At 45.7% G+C, this 18,383-nt stretch overlaps 1 protein-coding gene across 4 annotated transcripts in view; it reads left to right on the forward strand.

Annotated features, from left to right (window-relative positions):
• The window catches only part of DCAF6 (DDB1 and CUL4 associated factor 6), a 525,140-nt gene that overhangs the window by 483,029 nt on the left and 23,728 nt on the right, over window positions 1-18,383 (forward strand). For all 4 annotated transcript variants that reach the window (XM_085622996.1, XM_085622997.1, XM_085622998.1 and 1 more), the window contains one exon: window positions 6,086-6,191. In XM_085622996.1, the coding sequence (XP_085479122.1) occupies window positions 6,086-6,191 (106 nt within the window). The remainder of the gene's footprint in view (window positions 1-6,085; window positions 6,192-18,383) is intronic.

An 18,383-nucleotide genomic window follows, 5' to 3' on the forward strand; every position in this document is an offset into this window, starting at 1 on the left:
ATCGACTAAAAACGAACCAAGAAGCCTCCCGGCGGCGGAGAGCGGCGGACAGTACAATCCAGGTCGGCGACCAAGTGCTAGTGAAAGACCGGCACCCCGGGGGGAAATTCCGCCTGCCCTTCGAGCTGGCCCCATGGATTGTCACCAATGTACAAGGGACCCTGGTCACGGCCGTCAGAGGCGGCGAAAAAGTAACTAGAAACGTGTCATTTTTCAAGAAAACCCCGCGCGAAGAGGAGGAAGACCTCCAGGAGTTTGAAGACTACTACCCAACCCCATCTCACAGCCCTCGGAACCCCCCAGGAGCGGAAGAGCCCCGGAGGGCGGAGAACGCCGGAAAGGACTCTTCGGCGTCAACTGAAAGGGAGGAGGGGCCACAAGCGGCGCCGAGCCGCCCAGACCCGGTGGTGGCGGACGGCTCAGAGGACATGTTTCTCACCCAATCAGATGGGCGCAGCCAGAGCCAGTATCACCTACGCCCGCACCCGCGACCATCCCAGAGGTACAGAGACTTTGTGGCTCGCTGTCAACTGTGGGAGTGAGGGAAGGCTGCCCCTCCAACAGACAACCAAGTAAGACTGTTCCTTTGTTTTCCATAAGACTTTTGTTAGAGACTGTTAAACTGTTGGGTCGCTATAGGCGACTAGTTTCGTTGGGTTTCAATTCTGGGTAAAGGAGGAATGTAATGTTGCGCGACGGACCGAACCATTGCCCGAGGGTCCGCGCGCGTGTGTTAGGGTCACACCCCCCCCTAGCGTAGCCGGAGTTGGGTGAGCCCGACGTCCCCTCGGACGGCACGCACAAATGTTAATAAAAAGCCCAGGGCTCTGGGCGTGGCAGGCATTACACTGACCACCACTAGTACACCTGTGTCCACGAGCGTTTCATTTATAGGCCCGGGGCCCGACATTACACAGGGTAGTAAGCGCTATGTAAATGTTATAGTACGAATCAATACAATACATTAGTGCCTCTACCATCCCGCATTCGGCTGTCCTCTCCTTCGCAGCAAACCCAGACGTAAGATGGCATCTGCTCTTCAGTCGCACTCCACCCCACACATGCTTGTTCTTACAAGTTTACATTTTGGCAGTCCTACCAATGGATTCATTTTGCCGTCTGGGGCTGCGCACTTTTATATTTGTATTCCCTTACCTACCCTGGACCTGTTTACAAATCACGAACGTGACGCCTCCCACTGGCATAGCATTAAGATCTGACTGCAGCGACTTCCGTCTAGGAGCAAGGTGAGCCAATCGGAATGCCTGCTTACATTGACTGATAGGATAATGGAGGCAATATAGGAGGCTGGAGGGCCAGGCAGCCGCGCACGTTTAATATATGTTGCCCTACCTTGGGTTAGAGCAACCCCTGCACTTCTTCAGGACTCCCCCAGCCTCATGCATAATTCGCTGCTTGGGTCAACTCTGCTCATGCTGGTGAGATTTATCCAAGCCCCGCCCCTCACTGAGTACTTTGTTTTGCATGAGCAGATAAGGGGAGAAGTGTGTGTCCCTAGCTGCAGTTGGTAGGGTAGCTCATAATTCCATCTGTAACAGCTTCCAAGAATGGTTTGATTGTTTTGGTTGAACGTATGTGCGTGTCGGCCCATGAAGTGGGTGCCTTGGTCATTAAAAGAAATATATACAAGCATTTACAATGCAATGGTCTCGGCAATATTCTAGGTAGAGCTATTGATATTGTTCATTATTTTTTTAATCATTTTTGTATCCCTAAATAAATGGCATTGTCATTTCTATTGGCATTAGTTTTTTTTTGCATATGTGATACCTATTGCATTAGCAGAGAGAGAGTGAGGTAGTGAGATAGAGAGAGAGAGTGAGGTATTGAAATAGAGAGTGAGGTAGTGAGAGAGAGTGAGGTAGATAGAGAGTGAGGTAGTGAGATAGAGAGTGAGGTAGATAGAGAGTGAGGTAGTGAGATAGAGAGAGAGTGAGGTATTGAAATAGAGAGTGAGGTAGTGAGAGAGAGTGAGGTAGTGAGATAGAGAGAGTGAGGTAGTGAAAGAGTGGAAAAATAAACTGCCTTAACTGCCGCTGCTCGGCTTCCAGGGGCAGTGGAGCTCTTTGGAACCTTAAAGTGGCAGTGTCAAATTCTTGCTTATGAAAGTATTCGCCACCTACTTACAGCATTTTCTGAAGATCTTTTAATCTTCAAAAAGCGACAAAAATGCGATTTTGCCGCATAAAAGGCATTTGGGGAGGGGGAGGTGTGTGTGTGTGTGTGTGTGTGTGTGTGTTTTCTCCTTAAACTGAGTTTTAAAGGGACATTTGAAGTGTAAATGTGCTCTGCTGTCCCAGCACATAGGCAGAAATACCATAATGTTTAGGAATGACAAAGAAGATCCTGTGACCGAGAGAATAGTATCGGAATCTACTTTTAACTGCAAAAAATACATTTAAAGTGATGGGTTCTATGAGACTGAGCTTGGGGTGGGGGCTAGCGACATAAAATGCCTTCCATGATTGACCAGCTGACCCATGTGCTTAAGAGATCCTGTTCAGGAGTGACTCAGACCTGTCCAGACGTGACTCCAGTCATCTGGGAGTCAGGCCCGTCCATCAGATGTGCACTGGACTGTAAGCCATCCTCGATTACTGTGACTGCGCAGCCCGAGGAACAACAGAAGCGTCTGATAACGGAGGGCTCGCGGCACTGGCCTGTGACAGAAACTCCTAATCTCGAAGGACTTTCTCAAGCTAAACAGTTCAACAAAGCAGGGTTGTAAAACGGTCAAATAAAAAAAAGCTTTACATCTGTTTTCTAGGTCACACTTTGTGACCCTCCGTAGATAAAGAACACCAAATGACAACATTCGACAAGAGGGTTAGAGAGCCCCCCTTCTCCACCGCGGCTCTGTTAACATTAAAGATTTCTGCCCAGGGAGTGAAGGGGAAGGGGGTGGGGGGCTGCCTTTCATCGCCATCTCTCCGCCTCATTGGCTCCAGCCTCGCTGGCCCCTGCTCCTCGGTACGGTTACTCTACTCCAGATGTGCGGCGTACAGTAAATTGCCATCCGAGAGGGCTCGTCAATCTGTGGGGTAGAGCGCTGTGGTGTCGGGAAGCCGCACCCTGGCATCCACTCTAATTTGTACCGGGGAGCTCAGGGGAGGGGAGACTGTGAGAAAGGTGAAGGGGGGTGCCGGAGGTGTTACATTACTCCTCCGACCGCCCCCTAAGCACACTGTTGAAAAGGAAAAAGAAACCGGGTTTATGACTAACTGGGGAAATGTTCTTATGGCATCTGTAGTCTTTGTAGTAAAATATTATGCGCCTTGAAGGAGTGGGAATTTCAGAGCGCGCCGGGGTTGTTGGCTAAGCAAAAATCCCCCTGGAAAATAGCTGGCACAGTGCGGCTGGTGAGAGGCTGGTCAAAGTCCTTCCCACCGACGAGCCTGAAGCCCCAGGGTCCGGGGCCCTCGATAACGATACGGATCATGCCGGACATGCTGCCAGTGTGCGCGTCCGGGAGGTAGGGCGCTAGGGGCTGGTCCTACGCAATCTCCCCGCAGCTGCAGAAGGGAATGCCAGGGTGAGCTTAAACAATCACGGAGTCCTGCGCACTCCTCCCCTGCCGCTAGGAGGGAGGGAGGAAGGAACACCCACAGCCCGTTGCCAGCAGCCACACGGCTAAACCGGGAGAGCCCGGGGCGAAATAGGGAGGACTATTCAATGCTGCACCTTGTACGAGATGCATGGGGGGGGGGTGGGAGAGGGGGTCTTTGGTGCCCAAACAAAACTACACTCACCGCAAACAAAAGGCACGGCGTGAAAACACGGTGTGCAGGGCAGCGAGGAGGACGCAGCGCTGGGGCGACACACGAGTAGTAGATGGAAATGTGAAACGTGGTTATTAATTAAGATGCAGGGCCTAACTAGGCGGGCAGCGCGAGAGAGCAACAGCAAGAAGATCCTCACGGCCAGACGATCGATAAAAAATGGCGAATGGGAGCTTCCAAACTTTTTCGGATTCGGGGGCGTGTTCCTGCTGTTCTAAAAGGGCGTGGCTAAAAAGTGGAAAGAACAGCAAGGAACACGCCCCCGAATCTGAAAAAGACGGAGCCTATTTGGAGGGACGGCTCTCTCCTCCAACGGCTGGCCTCCGTTTAGGAAGCCAGCCAATGGAGGAGAAGCTAAAAGAGAGGCGGGCTAAATAGCCACTCTAGAAAACATTAAATCTCCGACTTCCGGTTCTGCCTTCGGCAGACCGGTAGTCCTCGACCTAAAAAGTAGGAGCTGTGCTAAATGTAAAGCACGGCGCCCGTGCACTTTTTATCCGTGCAAAGAAAGATGATAGGGGCGCCGTGCTAAAACATGATGCGCGGCGCCTGTGTAAATAGTAACACTAGCACACATTTTAAATAAGTAGACATGTTGCACGGCGCCTGTGTAAATAGTAACACTAGCACACATTTTAAACAAGTAGACATGATGCGGGGCATCCGTGTAAATAGTAACACTAGCACACACTTTAAACAAGTAGTCCTAAAGATGAACACATAAACAACTACAGCGTAAGGAAGCTGTAGTTGGCCAGTGCTCCTGAACTTCTAAACGGAAGTTACTTATCGGGAGTACCACAAGTAAGTAGCTGGGAAATACAAGCTATGCAGGCGTGAACCAATTAAAGCACAAGGCGGGATTACACTCTGTATAGAGGGATTACTACCGGTCTTGCAGACAGCGCATGGGCTGCCTAGGCTCAACCTAAAAAGGCTTCCTTCAGGAAAACAAAAAAACAACCTGCAAAGTCCGAGCCCAGCACTAGATGTCAGGATTGTGCATAGCATGTGAATCTTCAGCACTACAAGCTACGAATAGATGCTTACAGCGTAAGTAACATCCTCACCCAACTGAGGGAGATCCGGTCATATATCCAGCAGGTGAGTTTCTAAGTCATTGATTGGCAGAATAATAAATAAAATAGGGACCAGCACAACACCATGTTGAACTCCCCACACTAAATGAAAAGATTCCATGCACTTCTCATTAATACCATAGCGCACCGTGGCAATCAATGCAGATGTCAAAGAAAGGTCATGGTGCCTGGATCAACCCCATACCACCAACAGTGGTCCAAAGCGTAGGTCTATTGACATGGTCATGGCCAAGATTAGGTTCATTAAAGCAAGACGGATGGCAGTTTTTTGAAAATGCCTATGCTTATGTATATATCAGAAGATTGGCAAACGGAGAAAACTCTCCAGCCAGCAACGGAAGTAATTCACCCTGCTACCTAAACATCGCATGTCTGCCCTTCAGCTGTCTTTTCAGCGTCATGACACACTGGTGAGTAGCAGCTGCAATTAACAAATTAGTACGTAACTTAAATATGGCTAGAGTTTCCGGTTTTATTTGTTAACTATCGACTGCTAGCAAATCGGTTAAATAGGATGAAACCAATGTTCACTGTTGGTAGATTCATGCAGTTGCCCAGCGTTGACGCTTGTGGTAGCCAAAGCATTGCAAGTGCTGGCAGCCACCGGTTTGTTTTTCTGCCCGTCGGTCTTGTCTTCACGCTGTTCATTGCTTTAGGGAGAGAGGTAGGTTTATTTGTCCTAGACCAACTTTGTGCTTTCCCGACGGTGCTTTCCCACCTCGAGGAAGGTAATTTCCTGGCACCCCTATGACGTTTGCCTTGCATGACGCAGGCGTCATTACAGCTACTAGAGATAAAATACTCCTTTCTCATGAACGCCCTTTAAAGTTAAAAAGTTAAAAAAAATGTTTGTTTTGCTTGACCTATAGATTTGTTTTTATGCAATACAATTCAAAGACAATATTTGATTTGGCCTTGTAAACATTTATTTCTGCGTCCTGAATTTACTTCCACTATAACAGTGTACAATAATATATAAATAGCACATATCTGTACTTATTAACATAATTTTCGACTTGTATGGATCATTTTTGTTTTCCAGTTTTGCATTGTAATGCTTGTTTTACTAGTACGTTAAAGTTCAAAAGAGATTCATCTTTGTAGCAGAGCCTGTTAATGACATGTTTATTAGAGCTGATTGTTACAGTTAATTGAGTTAAGTATTTTTTTTTTTTTGCTAAACAGATTATTACTCGTAACGAGTTAATGCTCGAGGAGACAAGGAATACTATCACTGTGCCTGCTTCTTTCATGCTGCGAATGCTGGCATCCCTGAACCATATACGAGCAGGTATGCATTTAGCCATTCGTTGTTAAAATAGTAGTTCACTCAGATCATTGGTTACTCGTTTTGTTTTTCCCATTGTTTTTCCCCCTGTTCTGAACAGTTCCAATTCTTGCATTTGGTTTTGGGTCAGGCCATTGGTTATCATTTATTCGCTTTCTTGACAAGCTCATTTGCTTGCTTCTTATCTGATGGCTTTGCTGACTCTGCTTGTGTTTGTCCTACCACTGGTGAATAACATCTTTACCATCCTTGCGATTGGATGACTTTTATCCAGCTCATTTTCAGAGAACTACTTTTTTCCTCTTTTGTTGTTAACATTCCATGGAAGTGCATGTTTTTTCATCACTCTCTGCCAAATGCTGCTCCCGTCTCACATCCGGTCCCCCCGTCCCTAACGGCATTTCCTGTTTTTTCTTTTTTTTGCCGGGCCTGGCAGCCGCAGTTTGCTGCCAAGCCTCTCCATTCTCAAAAGACGCTTATTTGCATATTTTAGTTATTTAAAAAAAATAATTATTATTTACCACCTCAGAATGGGCATCTGCTGTCTTGGAATGATATAAAAAAAATGGCTGTATCATAACGTATGTTCACATGGTGAAGCATGCATTCATATACGTCTAGTTCGCACAATTCCTCCCACCACTTAGCTGTCTTCAAGGAGTCTCCATCCCCTATAGTAGCATCGCAAATCAAGCGACCTTCATCTCAACGGGGTGGTGGGTGTAATGATACACCCATCCCGCCGGTAGCAAGCCAGAATCGTGGCGTCTCCCTCATTGATATGCCCGTTGACATACTCCCTCCCCTCTCTGCTGATACTCTCTCATTCTGGGATTCCCGTGATAAGCCTTCTCTACCGATGGAGCACATAAGACCGATATCGGCGATAACTCATTATCCGAGCACACTGAGTACCTCCATTACAACCCACAACTTGCCCTCTACCAACCCTCCCTCCCCTGCCACTCCTTCCAGTCGAGCTGGCTCTCGTATGTTCTTAAGGGCGCAGCCCCTCCCCAGGACCTTCGCACTCCCATATTTCCTCATTCAGATATCACTCGAGATCCCCCCTCTACGCAGGTTTTCCCCCTCAGCTCCTTTCTTTGAACCAACACTCAGATTTGGTGGTGCGTCTGGACAAGTTATCTCTCCAAGTTAATCTACTCAATTACGAATTCTATGAACTGATAGCTCTCTCACCTAACCATCTACCCTTGCTTAGTTCTCTTAGTTCCCTAGGAAAGCTGCACACAGTCCCTGCCTCCGCACCCATTGGCCTCACCAGCTTTCCTCGCTGCCTATCTCTAAAACACTACCCCTTCCCAACGCCCCCTCCTGCCCCAGAAGAATGATGGTCGAACTTGCAGCCAGTGATATCGAGGATCTATTCCTTACTTACCCAATCACCTGAGAAATTGACAAGGTCCCTATGGCCCAATTCCATCAATTCTAGCCAACCCAAATAGGGAACCTTCTATCAACCACAGAGTCATAAATAGCGACAACCTCAAGCAAGTGAACATCACCCAGACCCCTACATCACTCTCGCCTATTCGGTTGAAATGCGCACTTCTCAATTGTAGATCAGCAAAAGAACATGCCTCCGATATATTCGACCTCATCCAAAACAATGAGCTAGATATCATCCTCATGGAAACCTGGCTAAATTCATCCTCCACCCCATATTAGATCTCCTAGTACCTCCTAGTCATGACATAATCCGCTTAGACAGAACCACGAAACAGGGCGGGGGACTAGCTTGTTTACACCGGAACACACATGGAGATGTCCACCTCATCCGTAGTTGAATACCTCTGCCTCAACATCTCTAGTAATCACCTCCCTGTATGCAAACTTCATACCTTCTACCACCCTCCTGGCAATAATTTCCTCTTTATCGAACAACAAAAGGAAATTATCTCCTCCAATGACGACCACTCAATATCCCAAATCTACCTCGGTGACTTCAACCTTCATTGGTCTAAACCTAATGACCATGCGGTGAGCTGTTTTAACGCTTTCCTATTGGATTTGGACCTTACCCAATTCTATGACCAGCCAACTCACAACAAAGGTGAAATTCTGGACCTCATTATTTCAAATGGTACTACCATCACATTGGAGGACATTATTCTGTGTGATTGGTCCGACCACTACAGCATCTTCTTCTCTATCAATAGGGAGGTGATACGGAAAAGGATCCAACCCAAGAAAACTAAACAGTGGAAAAAGGACCTCAGGAATATTAACATGGACTGCCTAGCTACCGAATGTAAAAATGCCTTGTCTCTCCAAGACGACTTATCTGATGTGTACGATCTCACGGACTTCTGTAACGCGACTATCTCTGGTATCATGGACTCATTATTATCTCTACATCAAAAAAATGCTGCCAAATTCTCAAAACCATTGTTCAGCGATAACCTAAACTCTGATCGCCGCAATTTAAGGGCAGCTGAACGTCTATGGAGATCAAAACCCTCTGTGTATCATCTAAATGTCCTTAGATCAGTTAGAAGCTCCTACAATAAAAAAAAAATCAAGACGACCAAGGCCAATTATTTCAGAGCCCAACTTAGACAACCCTCAAATCGCCCTAAAAAACATTTAAAAATTGTCAAACAGCAATCAAAGATAGCTCCCAATCACATCGACTCAGCAGTCGACTCACCTTCCTGCACTGATTTGGCTATCTTCTTTATTGAGAAAACTGAATCAATCAGTCTTGACCTTGAAGCCAAAATGTCCCTTCTTAAGTCACTTGAGAGTACGGCTCATCCTGTCCTCTCTGCGAGACCAAAGCCTTTCAGCATTAGCACTAAGAACATGGCCATGTGGGGCTTCTTCTCGCCCCTCAGTGAAAATGACATCTACAAAACCCTTCTTAGCATTAACCCGTCTAATCACTTCAGCGACCCACTGCCACCATCGGTTTTCAAAGATATCAAGGAGGTCCTCATCCTCCTTTGGACTAAAATTGTCAATACCTCTTTATCTCAAGGCAATATCCCCGAATGTTTGAAAGCAGATCAGGTTTCACCCATTCTAAAAAAGCCTGATGCGGACAGATCAGATTTCAACAACTTCCGTCCCATCTCTAACATCCCAACTCTGGGTAAGCTCCTAGAAAAATGAATCCAAGCGCAACTCTACTCGCACATCGAGACTTACAATCTCCTGGATCAACACCAATCTGGCTTTAAGGAGTGGTCACAGTACTGACTCGGCCCTCGTCCACATCATTAATGACATCTTAAACATGTTAGACCATAATGAATCCTGCCTCCTAATCTTCCTTGACCTTTCCTCTGCATTCAACACGGTTAACCACGATAAATTCTTAGCTATTCTGGAACACAGAATGGGCCTTTCCGGCTTTGTACCGCAATGGTTCTCTTCCTTCCAGCACAATAGATCCCAAAGTGTTAAGGTGAATCATACTCTATCCAATCCGGCTGCAGTCACCATGGGGTTCCTGCTACGATCCGCTCTTTCTCCTATACTTTTTAGGTCTCGGCTCGAAGGCTGTGCTTGCGCAGTCTCGATCCGAGATTTAATGACTTGGAGAAGAGGGGCTTGAACCCGCCCCTCTTCTCCCCTGTTCTCCATTGGCTGGCCTCTTGAATGCTGGCCAGCCATTGGAGAAGAGGTCCGTCACTCTGAACAGGCCCCGTCCTTTTCGGATTCGGGGGCGTGTTTTTTTCAAGAAGTCTAATTATCTCCTCCAGCCAATGGCAAGAGGAGAGTAAAGGAAAACACGCCCCCAAATTCGAAACCGCCACTGCGTTTCTCCGAGGCATTTCTGCTTCGCCTCGGAGAAAGGCAGTGGTGTGCTTGTTCCCTCTTGTCTTGGTTTGCTCCTCAAACCCCCCAGAAGTTGGCCGCCTCGGTGTTTAGAAGCTGCCTGCGGGGTCCAGGTGGGGAATTACAGCCCAAAAAAAAAATCAAGACCTGCAACGTTTCCGTTTTTAAAAATATTATTCTGCTGTTATCGGGTGTTCCGTTTCCTTCGTAGCCATTGGCTCGCTTACACTCTCCGATTTAAAATGAAAACCAGTTTTTCTCGTGCAGAGTTGAGCCCTCGGTACACATCCCAGCCCCTGGTTCCTTCAACGCCTTTGTATTGATTCCCTGCAGCCGGGCGCAGCAATAACACCACACGGCGGCTATCTTGTGAGGAGACTGGGTGGAGCGCGAGCGCCCGGGGGAGAAGGAATGCCGTTGTTTTAGTGCTTTCTTGTCCAGCAAAATGCGACCTTACCGGCGTGAGCACCATTCAGAGGGGGCACCATTGCCAATAATTCCTCGCCTCGGAGAAAGGCGGCGGTGTTCGGCTGCTGCTCTTGTCTCCTCCCCCGTGTTGTTATGAATACTATTTACATTGTATAGTAGTTCCTTGCACTTGGAGATTGATCTATTCGATACTTGTGCATTTCTCATTTTAATATGATTCAATTTCTGTTTTGTGTCCACTTATCACTCTCTTACTAACCATCACGCACAAGATGTGTTTCTAGTTATATTTTGTATATGGGCACAATTTTTGGCTCATTGCATACTTATTCACTCACTATTCTGACCTCATGGCTACACCTGTAACTAGGATTAGTTAGTTTATTTTTGCTTTGACTAGTCCATTTCAAGATGGCGGCCGTTTGTGAATATGTGCCAGGGACTGCCTTTTTTTCCAATGTACGTTTGCATACTTGGATTCGGTCTTTTTGGGGTTTCATGATTATATTGGATCCATATTAGGACCCACCCGCGTTACGGTGTTTATTCAGTATGTTCATTTTTTATTGAGATGATCTGGGAAATTCTACATTATCGGCATTAGTATGTGTCTTTCAACCGGCAACCTGGGAATTATCAGTAAGAGCTCATAACCTCTCTCCCCTATAAGATGGCGCCTTTTTTGGTTACACTAGTCCGCCTTTTATTTCCATTTTTTGGTCGCACGCGCACTTGCAACCACGTGACTGTCGTGGTTTGTTCTGCCTATTTCAAGCTAGCGTGTTTGACCCCAACTACAGTTTACTGGCGAGCGTTATCACGCGCGGTGACTTCTATGACACCTTGGGAATTTATGAGGTGAGTCTTTGGGCGTCTTCATATGTACACAACATTTGATACGTTTTATATACGGGGTCTCGTTTGTCTACTGATGATATAATTTATAAATTTGCAGGACTTGACGCATCCTGATCGGGATGTTTGTTTTCCGACCTTACTTCTGGTCATTATACACTTGCCCGTTATAGGAGGTGAGTGTTACGAGGCATGCCAGTTGACTTGTGTATACATTGAATAGCATAGGTATACACTAGACATTAGGTTGTGTTTATTTCATGTTGTGCACTGTTTCCCTGCAGTTTGCTCCATTTTGAGTTATATGTTTGGCACACATCAATCGCATTAGTGATCATTGCTCAGTGTAACTTTAATAATATTTCGGGTGAGTTACACTATTCACGGAGAGTAGTCTTGCTTCGCATGCTCATTATCTGACACACTCGTGCATAGCTTTACTTATTGCTGACACTCTCACAGTATGCTTGAAACTTGTAGTTTCTTTATATGAGAAGCAGAAGGACGAGCAGCAATACAAAGGACAGGATAAGGGTTCCTGTGTTCGCTGACCAATCGCCCCCACTATGGCCACCTCAGAAACCTTTCAGATAATCTGTCAATTTTTATTAGTCATTTATTTTTTAAATGCTTAATTTTTAGTGATAAATGCAAAGATCTAGAAACAACGGTGCCACTTCTGTTTTGGCTCCCAAGATCAATGTGTATGTGTCTAGATCTATGTGTGTGTGGTTCTGTATGTGTGTGTGGTTCTGTGTGTGTGTGTGGTTCTGTATGTGTGTGTGGTTCTGTATGTGTGTGGCTCTGTGTGTGTGGCTTTGTGTGTGTGGCTTTGTGTGTGTGGCTCTGTGTGTGTGGCTCTGTAAGTGTGGGTGGCTCTGTGTGTGTGTGTGTGTGGGAGGCTCTATGTGTGTGTGTGTGTGTATATGTGTGTGCCTCTGTGTGTGTGGCTCTGTGTGGGTGGCTTTTTTTGTAGGTGGCTCTATGCGTGGGTGGCTCTGTCTGTGTGTGGGTAACAGTGTGTGTGTAGGTGGTTCTGTGTGGGTGGCTCTATTTGTGTGTGGGTTGCTCTATGTGAATAGCTCTGTGTAGGTGGCTCTGTGTGTGTGGGTGGCTTTGTGTGTGTGGCTCTGTGTGGGTGCAAATGCAATAGGTCTCGCATTTGAGAGAGATTAAGCTATTGACATTGTAAATAACAATGCCGTTTCTTTAAATGTTTTAAAAACAAAAACATAAACAAAAATGTCATGAGCAATGCCAATAGCTCTAACTTTAACAATGCCGAGACCATTGCATTGTAAATGCTTGTTAATATTTTCCTTGAACCACTAGCGAACGCTATATTATTCATGAACATTCTTTTCCATATGTATGCGGATGACTCACAACTTTATCTTAAAATCAATCCATCTCACTTGACTCCTCCTTGTCGTTTAACCAAAACTGGTTAACTGAACACCGCCAAAACAGAAATCCTTCTCATTTCCCCTCCTAAGCACACCCCTAAGATTGATCTCTGGATCAAACACCTCTCTACCTTCAACTACTCCCCGGTTATCGACTTAGCTACATCTCTTGGAATCATCCTAGACTCACACTTGAACATGAAGAAAAATATTAGTAAGACTTGCAAGGGTGCGAACCACCAAATGAGGATTCTTAGAAACATAAAACCATTCCTCCCTCAAGAGGACTTCAAGGTACAAGCACTTGTCCTACTGAGGCTAGACTATGGGAGTGTGATGCTCTGTGGCCTCCCCAAATATACCTTGGCCCAGCTCAGGGCCTCGTTGAATGCCGCTGCCAAACTGGTCACCAATACAAAAAGAAATGAGCACATATCCCCAGCCTTAAGAGCTCTAAAGTGGTTACCCTACGAAGCAAGAATACAACTAAAGATTGCTTGTCTGAAGCACAAAGCCCTCCACTTCAAAATCCCTGGCTACTTGGCTCAAAAACTGGAGTTATCAGGAGGGGCAGACCCTCAAGAAGTGCAAATTCTCTACTACTGAAACCTCAGACCTTTCACAAAAAGAAAACGAGGCTCAAAGCCTTCTCTGGCGCGGCACCTAAGATTTGGAACTCTCTCCCACCGGAAATTTGCAGTATACCCTACACGGCTGCTTTCAAACATGAAGTAAAAGCAATCCTAATGAACAAGTTCCTGCCTTAATTGGTCATGGCCTGTCTGTTTGCAAAATGTCCTTTTTTGCTGTTGCTGTTTTGCCTAACAACTACATTCTATATAACTAGGATTCCCTGCCTTACCCCATTAAGTAATGTGTGCTCGCATCATTGTACCTTCTTAGTACCTCATTATGTTACCCTCTCTTCAATGTCCCCTTACTTCATTCCTCCCTCCTTTACTGTGAAGTGCTCTGATACCCTTCAGGGTCTTGTTCGCTCTATGCAAAACTTTTTAAATATATAAATATATGTCATCATGCTTGGTCACGTAGTGTGTGTGTGTGTGCGCGCGCACGTGCATGCATGTATGATGTAGGCATGTATGATGTATGCGCACATACATATTACTGAGATTTTTTCCTTTTTTTTTTTTTGCCCAATGCTGTTCAGTATTGGTAATAACCTATTTCTGATAGTAGGGGGAAAAAAGCATTGGCAAAGCCTCAGGCAAGACCTATTCTCTTTGTCAATGTTTTTTTCTTTTTACTGTTGTCTGGATAAATGGACCTAGAATTTTGAATTGGTAGATAAGCTTTTAAAAAAAAATAATATTCTGAACAACCTATTTTACGCTTTCCCAGTCTTATCACTTTTAGCACACACCTCTACGCACCGAGACGTGCTTCTGAGCAGCGAGATTACTACTACGGAGCTTCATTGCCCATTGTGGTTAAACAACCATTGATCTGGAATTAATTCAAGGTCCAGCTGATTTTTTATGCTCAGCCAGCTTGCAAGCAATTAGGGATTTATACACTCCCGTGTTTAGTTTCTCGCTCGCCTCACTGGAGCCTATGCGCCCACCTCTTCCCCTCCAGGCCCATCCAGGGTCTTTTCAGGGTACCAACCTTCCCCCTTCCCTCCACCACTGTCCTGAGGAAGACCCCGGCGTAAGGGACCAAATAACCTACTATCCTCTAGGGGTTGAAACGACGACATTTGATACATTAGCCAGTTGTAACAACAGCGGTACATCGCTGTTTCTGTTATTTGATCATGGCTTCTAGAATTTTGGATATTGTGTAAATAACTTGGCTTAAATGTGAGCCTTCTTGTTGGGGAAATACTATATTTTGTGAATTGCACTTTCGTTCATTCATTCCATCATCCTCACCTCAATCACAATACCCCCACCTTCCCTCTCCCCTCCTGGGGCACTGTTTTAACAATGTGTTGACAAATGGTATGAATCATCGTCAGTCCAGTGTGATTAAATAACACTGTACACTAAGTTTAATTCGACTCGTTCATCTTCATCTTTTGCTGTAAATATTGTCGCTCCTTTTTAAAGAGCACAATGAAATCCTGCATGCGACCGAGCAGACTACCCACCTCAGTATCAATGATGTTCACCTCTTCATCTTCCTGGACTATGCTCTTACAGTTCAACATCAGAATGCCTCCTTTGCAGGAGTGAAGAAAAAGCTTAGAGACATGGGCTTAAAGTACTCCCTGTTATTGTGTGCAAAGCTCAGGCTCATTTCTGGACATAACTCCCAATACTTCACAGACCCAGCAGCGGCCTGGAACCGTGCCAAGCAGCAGGGGACTGAGGTGCTGGCAGACACCGTCTGTAAATGGGAACAACAGACAAGAAAACACCAACGTAAAATATCTTTGAAGAGTTACTGCATGCAACAAAACTGCCTTGCAACACCCTCTAAACTATATCTCAAGATGAACAACTTTCAGCTTTGGTGATGGCAGCATCTTTGAGGGCAACAGTGGTGGCCATGGACCCAGGACATACTGGTTCCTCGTGCGAAGACAACAAAACCTCGTCTCAGATACCGCCACATGGCTGTGGGTCCTTTTCATTTGTGACCCTGCAAACAGCAGATGGCGTACTTTAGGGATGTTGCAACTTGTCTAACCACTGTTTGTTCATAATGTGCTCCTGAGGGCCCATGCTGAGGGTTCATTGCTGTTACAGCACAGCACATTTACCATTCACAATTAACTGCCTGTGTCATCCATTGATCATAATTTATGATTAACATTCATGCCCAGTTTGACACCTTAGCACCTAGTACACTCATCACCCGGTGCATCGTTACCAGTCAACTCCTGCACTAATCAGCTCGATCTGGCCCTCTTCTCACACAAGCCAGTGGATGTGAGCTTATGACCCTGGCCAGCAACCATCTTGGGGTGCCGGGTGGAGCTCTATTAAATGGTGGCTGTACCTCACACCCCTATGATGTTGACTAGGTTCACTAGACTGTTTGGACGGGAGGCCATTTGTGCCCCAGCCTATGGTTTGGAGATTTTTCTTTACCTTCTCAGAATGGGAATTACAGTTTTTTTAAGTCTCTTCTACATCACTGAGGCAGCATTTCCTATACTATGAACACGCAGTAGAGCATGCCATGTTGTCCCAGAGGAAAGAACTTTAAACTCAGTGACATCATGATGAGATCAAATAACCTCAACCTCTTCACAAGGAACATTAGAGGCATGTACTCCTCAAGCAAAAGATACACAATACACTCCTATATCAAACGCAGAGGGTCAAGCAACATTGCTCTTCGTCAAGAGTCCCATTTTACTGAATCAACAAGACTTCAAAAGTGATGGAGGGGGCTATTATTTCTATAAACTCCTTGATTTATGTTAGGAGTTGGCCCTTATTTGGGTACAAGCAGGGTTCCCTTTTCAACTAACCATGGACAAGGAGGGTAGATATGTTCTCATGGAGAGATGGCTAGACAGTAACCTGGTTCTACTGGGGAGCATCTACGCCCTGAATTCGTAACAGACCGCTTTCCGAAATAGGTTATGAGAGCAAAGTCGCTAATGGGTTGACATACCTTGGACCCTGGGTGGGGACATAAACTCTGTCTTAGAGATCAGGCTAGATCGATCGTACTCCTAAATCACATAACGCTAAACGGCTATCCTGCTAGCTAGGACATTGATCTTTGGTAGATATATTGAGGCAATGTTACCCTGTGGTCAAAATCTATTTGCCCCCCACCCCCCATGACCTATATGTTTAGTTAGATCCGATTGTATGTTCTGAGTGCAATCTGACCCCTTGTCGCCCAAACTGACTGCCATGGTAGAACTATCTCTGACCATAAACCGCTCCTTGTTGGATTAAACTGGGATAGAATTCATACTTCCATTCTGACCTGGTGGCTACAGAACTCTATGCTAAAGGATTCGGCATTCGCCAGCACCCTAAGTGAAAAAATTGGTGATTACTTTGAAGACAACCACATCATTGTCTCTTCTTTTGTTGTGAATAGAGGCATTTATAGTCATGCTGTGGTTTGAGCTCATTACATTATAAATTAGGAGCTGCCAGTGGACAAAGACTCCTGCTCTCTATAGAAAACAAAGAGACTATTGATCCTGCCCACAGGGATGCGCTTAAGGCTGCATGCACAAGGCACTTTGCCCTGCTTGAGTAACTCTGTAGTGCTGATTATACAGTGTACGTAGCTAGAGCACATGTGAAGGGGGACAGACCGGCCAGTCTGTTGGCGTGGCTTATTGATCATAAGCATTTGCATGCCCAATCTACTCTTTCCTGGTGGCACCAAACATCTCTGTACACAAAGCCTTTTATGGGTACTATCATGAACTATATGGCAACATCAGCCACAACTCTGTTGTGGTGGAGGAATTCCCGGCTGAACTACTGTTATTACTTGTCCCTCCTGAATTGAGAGACAAGATGGACTATCGTATAACTGCTTCCAAAATCATAGAAGTGCATGGTCTGGCTAATAGCAAAACTTTGATGGATTCCTCTGAGTTATTAATACCAATCCTGGACTCGCTATATGAGGCTGCAGCTGCTTAGGGCAGATAACCCCCTTCTCTCAGGGAATCCCTAATTGTCTGGGTTGCGACCCATTCAGCTATTCCTCATTCAGGCAACTGACAATTGTCAACTCCATTTGTCCCTGGGAGAGACACCTCCATCAGAATTTTTAGATGTTATAAAATTATGGTGATGACTCCTAGGATTTGGCTTTGCTCAGCCTGCCTGTTTCTTCACTTAGACAAATAATCATTGGATACCCTAGACTGAAATTACTGACTTAGAGTGTTAACCACGTTTGGCTTTGGCAGGCAAATAATACTGCTGGTTAAGATGCTTTACACTGACCCTCCGGCCAGGGTTCAAGTTGCCAAGCTCATTTTCTCCCCCTTTAGGGTTTGTAGAGGGGCCCATTAAGGATGCCCATTATCCCCATTGCTTTTAGCTCTTGCTATGAATCCCATAGCTGTCAAGATGTGTCAGGTTAGGGTCCAGAGGGTTTTCCCTCTAGATGACTGAACTTACACCTTATTGCTATATGTGGACAACATGCTTTTTTATATTGGAGACTTTAGTGTGGCTCATGGCAATATAGCACACATCCTTCAGGAGTTTGGCAGGGCCTAGGGGCTTCAGTTTAATTGGTTTAAAACGTGCCTATTTCCCCTCTGCCCAGAAACTCCTACAGTCCGGATAGACCTTTTAAGTGAGGCACTTTATTGGACTGGTCCAGTCGACTGTTAATTCAGGGTACGAATCGACCACTCTGAACACAGCTTACTTGATTGGTACCTTAACAAGATGTTTTGGCCTTAAGGCTCCAGATCTTAGTTTGGAGAGCTCCTCTGCTTTCGGTCATGGGCCACATTGAGTTGTCCAAGACGGTGATGCTTCTCTATCTCTTACACTACTTAGCTAATCTCCCATTATACCTTCTAAGGACATTTTTTCAGGACCTCATATGGCGTAATAACTTCTGCAGACTGGTACGCCCCAAGTTGTGACTCCTGGTTGATAAAGAGGATCTGGGTACCACCAATTGCAAACATTATTACTTGGCTGCCCAGCTACAGTGGATGTGTCAGAGGTTCTCGGGTCTCCCGAGGAAAATACCATAAGCTCAAATCCTTACTTAGACTCTTACACCA

Source organism: Triturus cristatus, chromosome 8 (assembly GCF_964204655.1).
Source record: "Triturus cristatus chromosome 8, aTriCri1.1, whole genome shotgun sequence".
Taxonomy (NCBI): domain Eukaryota; kingdom Metazoa; phylum Chordata; class Amphibia; order Caudata; family Salamandridae; genus Triturus; species Triturus cristatus.